The sequence below is a fragment of the Oncorhynchus gorbuscha genome, linkage group LG15 (genome assembly GCF_021184085.1).
Source record: "Oncorhynchus gorbuscha isolate QuinsamMale2020 ecotype Even-year linkage group LG15, OgorEven_v1.0, whole genome shotgun sequence".
In the NCBI taxonomy this organism is placed as follows: Eukaryota; Metazoa; Chordata; class Actinopteri; order Salmoniformes; family Salmonidae; genus Oncorhynchus; species Oncorhynchus gorbuscha.
The window spans coordinates 72,112,994-72,119,525 of record NC_060187.1 but is presented as its reverse complement, the minus strand read 5'-3'; the positions used below and the strand labels follow the sequence as shown (position 1 = coordinate 72,119,525).

Genomic DNA, 6,532 nt, shown 5'->3' with positions numbered 1-6,532 from the left:
CCTTCTTCATCTTATTATTCACATTATTGAATCCTTCATTTATATGCATTCAACTAGATAATGATGGTATTCTTAGAAATGAATAAAGCAAATGTCTAATTAGAGACACTTCATGTGCCAATTCATGCTTTGCGTCTCAGTTGCGTTGTTTATTTAGCTTCCTAAATGTAATTGCTGTGAATATTTTCACCCCTGGTTATTTCTCCCTACGCCTCACTGGTCAGACTGATTACTTTATACAGGCATTACTGAACACCCTGCTAAGGCTCTCACGCACACACACGCACACACACACTCATGTAGGCATGTACACACATGCAAGCACCCACATACACACACAAACACTCAAACACACGCACGCACAAACAATGAACTCAAAGTAGTGAGTCGTGACAGGCCTCTTAGCCTAAATCTCCAATTAACCAATTAACAGTGTGTTTATGTGTGTTCATTACCAGGTGTATATCTTTGAATGTGTGTACGTTGAGTGTGTGTTTCTGCAAGGCTGTATTAAAACAGCACAAAGGATAGACAATGAATTCTAAAGATTTCATGAGAAGCTGTTTCTCCGCTGGTACTGTAATCCACGAATACTGTAGAGAATCATCACAGTTCCCAACTAGCAGTCTATTTCTGTGTCACCCCACTTCTCCAGTGTCTGTGCTGTCATCCAATCTCCTCTCATCACATCACAAAGCCCAGTGTGGCTGTGGCCTGCCTCTCTCTGCCTGGATGCCTGGCTGGAAGTAAGAGGCACAGTACAATCTCTACAATGCCTCTTCATCATGGATGACATACTGTCTGAGAAATAATACAGCAATAATACACGAGAGGGTATGTGATTACTGAGATTATTATCAGGACGTGATGCAACAATAAACTGTCCATCCATACTTCAACACAATGGCTTGAAAGCTGTTTCATTAGATTAAAACACTCCCACAAGAAACACGAGAAGAACCGTGTCACAAAATGGCCGCTTTTGCTGTCCTGTCCTGTCCTATTCGGTGTCCTGTGTAAATCTAAGTGTGCGTTCTCTAATTCTCTCCTTCTCTCCTTCTTTCTCTCTCTCGGAGGACCTGAGCCCTAGAACCATGCCCCAGGACTACCTGACATGATGACTCCTTGCTGTCCCCAGTCCACCTGGCCATGCTGCTGCTCCAGTTTCAACTGGCCTGGGCCCTAGGACCATGTCCCAGGACTACCTGACATGAGGACTCCTTGCTGTCCCCAGTCCACCTGGCCATGCTCCTGCTCCAGTTTCAACTGTTCTGCCTTGCTATTATTCAACCATGCTGGTCATTTATGAACATTTGAACATCTTGGCCACGTTCTGTTATAATCTCCACCCGGCACAGCCAGAAGAGGACTGGCCACCCCACATATGCTCTCTCTAATTCTCTCTTTCTTTCTCTCTCTCGGAGGACCTGAGCCCTAGGACCGTGCCCCAGGACTACCTGACATGATGGCTCCTTGCTGTCCCCAGTCCACCTGACTGTGCTGCTGCTCCAGTTTCAACTGTTCTGCCTTATTATTATTTGACCATGCTGGTCATTTATGAACATTTGAACATCTTGGTCATTTTCTGTTATAATCTCTACCCGGCACAGCCAGAAGAGGACTGGCCACCCCACATAGCCCGGTTCCTCTCTAGGTTTCTTCCTAGGTTTTGGCCTTTCTAGGGAGTTTTTCCTAGCCACCGTGCTTTTACACCTGCATTGTTTGCTGTTTGGGGTTTTAGGCTGGGTTTCTGTACAGCACTTTGAGATATCAGCTGATGTACGAAGGGCTATATAAATAAATTTGATTTGATTTGATTTGATTTTGCAAAACAACAATTAAACCATCGATTCCATATAGCCGCTGGACAGACGGATTAAAAATCACATTATAACAAATTCCATTTCAAGTAAAAAGGCAATACAACCAACACCCCCCTTCTGCCATAGGCTGTGATATTAAAAAGCAATCAGTAGCTTTTGAAATACAACACCATTTCCCTCGTCTTTATGATGTGTAGACGACAGAGAGAGTTCAGTGAGGGAGAATGAAGCTTAGTAGGAAACACCCATATACACAGGGACACATAGACCTGCTCAAATCAAATCCAGGTCTTCAATCAAACAAGCAATACTCTTCAGCTAAATGCTCACTTCATTGTTCTGTCTCAACAATGTGGGTAGAAGAGATTAGATATGTGATATCCTGTGGTTCCCAGTCGACAAACAAGGATACAAAGCTTACCCAGTTTACTGGTATTTCTTTCAATTGGATCGTCCACTCTGTAACAATTGCCACTTTTTTCCAGTGAGCCTGGGAGGAGCCAGTCTGTATAGTGACAACTAGGGTTAAAGTAACTGAACAGCAACCTCCTAACACAGTGCTAACACTTCCTGGAGGGAGGAAGGAGGAAACAGTGCACCCCGCCAGCTCTTCATGAAAGGCTTTACAGTTGGCCTTTCCTCTTCTCTCCTGTCTTGTCCTCTACTCTCCTGTCTTTCCGTTTTCCCATCCAATTAGCCTGTAATTTTGGGGGTGGAGGAAAGAGAGAGCCTCGCCAGGCAGCGAGGGTACATCTAAATCTCTGAGATATGAGAGAGCGGAGCCACAGTACGCCGTGCCTCATTAGGCGCATCATCTAGCGATCATTCATTATCTTGATTAAACATGGTAGGCATTGAAAGGCATGCGAGGGGGCAAAGAGGCTAACACCCTTCGGTTTTCCACGTATCCACTCTGCAGTGCCACCCTGCCCCCTTCCTACAGTCCCTCCACCCCTCGGTCCACGTATGCTTAACCTGATCCTTGCGAAAGCTGTGAGGGAGCAGAGGGGGCCAAAAAAATGAGTATAATATCAGAGAATACCATGGTATCCTACTGTGTTGTGTATGTATCCAGTCTTCTGGTGCCACATCTGCCCCCTCTCCCCTCGGTCCAGGCCTCACTGATAGCCCAGTGGTCTGCTGCGTAACATCGGTGTAAAACAACCCTTAAACAACCCCCCAGTACCCACTGTGTAATCGAATGCACACAAACACACAGGCCAAAGCACAGACTCACTCATCTAAACACACACGATCATACACACACCCTGTCATATACTACTCTGTGCCATGTCCTATACTTCTGTCACTATTCATTCTGTATCTTAGTAATGTGACTACTTTGAACAGATCTATGGATCACAACTGTGTTCTAGATTTTGCACTGCAGTTTATGTTTATAGCTATTCTAAACATCTAGTTCTTGTCTAGCTGGTTTTAGATGGAAGCTGGGATATTGATAGCAGGGAAAGACATTCTACAATTCTACTAGTTGGGGAGTGTGAGGAGGGGGTATTAAGCCAATCAGAGAGCACTACTGCCAGGGGGAGGAGATTTAGTGCGTGGGCCATGAGCAGGGCTGATAGCCAATACAGTCAACAACAGTGGGCGAGGCAGATTCTTTACCGAATCAGTGACGAGGTGGAAAGTGGGAGCTGAGATTGAGGTGTTCCTGATTGGAGAGGAGAAGCCCTGAGTGAGAGAGGGGGGGATTCTGTGCAAACTCAAAGAGAACGTTTCAGACAGCAAGAAACAAACTTGTACAGTTCAAGAATAGATCATTGCAGAGAGGCAAACATGTTGTTCAGAAAACATAAATACATAAATAAACAACAACACAGTTGGATGTACTAACGATCGCCAATGAGGGCACAGAACAGCAGCCTGCGAAAAGGGGGGAGCAGGGTACACCGAGAGGTCAAAGGTCAACCCTGGGGTTATATAGGGACTAAAGGTCATGACCTCTCACAATGTTGGCGTGTATTGAACTGCACATGTATTAAGTAGCAGTAGTAAGTATAAACAAGGCAGCCTTTAAGGCAAGTACACATGGTTGAAGAAGGTTGAAAACCTTCCATCCCGTCTCAGCAGGAGCTTGGAAATGCCCAAATGGATGTAGTAAAATCTCCAACACAACAGATGTATCAGACAGAGTATGTTTCATACTATAGTGAGTAGCCTTTTTAACAAAGCAACGGAAAATAAACCCATTTCTATGGACATAGAGACAGCATTAGCGGCGTACAGTAAATCAAACACATGACGTTATGGTGTGCTTTGAGTGATCTCTGAGGTCTCTACTCTATACCCATAGGGCCCCTGCTCCCCTTCCCTATAAAACAATCAACCAAACAAAATAAATAAATGAGAAAGATGGATATACAGAAATGTACATTATATAGCAACACCTGCAAATGAAGAGAAGCTGAGTGAATGTGTAAAAGCAACATACAGTATATGGCAGAGTATAATGAAACCAATATGATAGCCATGAGATGAGCACTGATGCGCCATCTTGTTTCTTAATGAGAGGATCCGATAACCACTGCCTTTCTTTCTCATCTTCCCTTATATCTCCCTCCCCACCCTCCCTCCCTCGCTGCTCTCTTCTTCGATCCCTCTCTGTCAGACCTCATCCTCTACAAATCTTCCAATCATTGATCACTGTGTCTTATGAAAACATTCACATAATCCTTTCAATATCTGCTCCTTTTCATTTCCCCCACTCTCCCCTCCCCCTCTCTCTCTCTGCTCTCGCTATATCTCTCATCCCTCCCCCTCTCTCTCTGCTCTCGCTATATCCCTCCCCCTCTCTCTCTCTGCTCTCGCTATATCCCTCCCCTCTCTCTCTCTGCTCTCGCTATATCTCTCATCCCTCCCCTCTCTCTCTCTGCTCTCGCTATATCTCTCATCCCTCCCCCTCTCTCTCTCTGCTCTCGCTATATCTCTCATCCCTCCCCCTCTCTCTCTCTGCTCTCGCTATATCTCTCATCCCTCCCCTCTCTCTCTCTGCTCTCGCTATATCTCTCATCCCTCCCCTCTCTCTCTCTGCTCTCGCTATATCTCTCATCCCTCCCCTCTCTCTCTCTGCTCTCGCTATATCTCTCATCCCTCCCTCTCTCTCTCTCTGCTCTCGCTATATCTCTCATCCCTCCCCCTCTCTCTCTGCTCTCGCTATATCCCTCCCCCTCTCTCTCTCTGCTCTCGCTATATCTCTCATCCCTCCCCCTCTCTCTCTCTGCTCTCGCTATATCTCTCATCCCTCCCCCTCTCTCTCTCTGCTCTCGCTATATCTCTCATCCCTCCCCCTCTCTCTCTGCTCTCGCTATATCTCTCATCCCTCCCCTCTCTCTCTCTGCTCTCGCTATGTCTCTCATCCCTCCCCTCTCTCTCTCTCTGCTCTCGCTATATCTCTCATCCCTCCCCCTCTCTCTCTCTGCTCTCGCTATATCTCTCATCCCTCCCTCTCTCTCTCTCTGCTCTCGCTATATCCCTCCCCCTCTCTCTCTCTGCTCTCGCTATATCTCTCATCCCTCCCCCTCTCTCTCTCTGCTCTCGCTATATCTCTCATCCCTCCCCTCTCTCTCTCTGCTCTCGCTATGTCTCTCATCCCTCCCCTCTCTCTCTCTGCTCTCGCTATATCTCTCATCCCTCCCTCTCTCTGCTCTCACCATATTTCTCCTCTCGCTCTCTCTTACTCTCTCTCCCTGTCTCATTTTGTCTGTGCTCCTATTCTGTTATCTCCCCTGTTTCTAAATTCTGTCTCCCCCCCCCCCCCCCCCCCAAAAAAAAATAGCTCTTATCAATTTCCTCATCGGACTCTTTCTTAGATCCCTGCGTTCTAAGCGTGAGAGCCAATGGCATCGCTAGCCCCGCCCCCAAGCGTATGCCCCCGGGCTGGTGATTGGTGGACCAGTGAGATGGATGTGTGGTAGGATAAGGCATACCCTGCCCTCTCCTTCAGTTTCATATCAGTAATGCCGTCTTTGGACACCAGTTTGTTAAATACGAGAATCCCGATAACCATGTTAACCTGTCAGAGAGAAAAGAGAGATGTGAACGAAGCAGCCAGATACAGAGAAAAACTCTACAACCACTCTGTCAGTCTGACATGGGACTACAGACATGATAGAGTATGATACATGCATGTGAATGATGTCAGTCCCACACGTAAACACAATAGCTTTACACATCAAACCTTCAGTGTGTATATATATATATATATATATATAAAGTTGTAACTGCTAAGTCAAGGTAATAACATGTAGTTAGTCAAGTGGTAGCAACCTTGCACATAGCGTCCATTGATGACTATACATGGTTGATGAAGATGTTAGTTAAGATAATGTACAATCTATTGACTGGCTAAAACCAATAGTAGTACAGTATGTTGACTGCAGAAAGCCAAAATGGTAAGTTTATGGTTAGGGCAAGATAAGCATTACAGTATCTGACATATTTCTGTGGCTAAATGTTCATCTCAGATCAGTAAAGCAACAAAGTTTTCTCAGGCAAATAGAGGCTGAGACAGAGAGATAGGAAGTACCAAGACTACAGCGGCAGCCGGTCCCACAAACGCATAAAGCAGACCACCTTCCAGAGACAGCCAGCAGCTGAGAGAGAAAGAGGAAGAGAGGGAGGAGGAGGAAATGAAAAAGGCAGGACGAGAGAGTGACACCAAGAGCAGGTGAGAAGGAAGGAGAAAGAAA

General features: G+C 46.0%; 1 protein-coding gene across 8 annotated transcripts in view; it reads right to left on the bottom strand.

Moving 5' to 3' along the window:
- The window catches only part of LOC123997946 (adhesion G protein-coupled receptor B1-like), a 110,115-nt gene that overhangs the window by 9,075 nt on the left and 94,508 nt on the right, over window positions 1-6,532 (bottom strand). For 7 of the 8 annotated variants that reach the window (XM_046302692.1, XM_046302695.1, XM_046302688.1 and 4 more), the window contains 2 exons: window positions 6,370-6,436; window positions 5,771-5,856 (listed from right to left, as the gene is read on the bottom strand). In XM_046302692.1, coding sequence (XP_046158648.1) covers window positions 5,771-5,856; window positions 6,370-6,436 — 153 coding nt within the window. Of the gene's footprint in view, window positions 1-3,449; window positions 3,516-5,770; window positions 5,857-6,369; window positions 6,437-6,532 lie in introns of all 8 variants that reach the window. The other variant, XM_046302691.1, reaches the window with a different exon arrangement.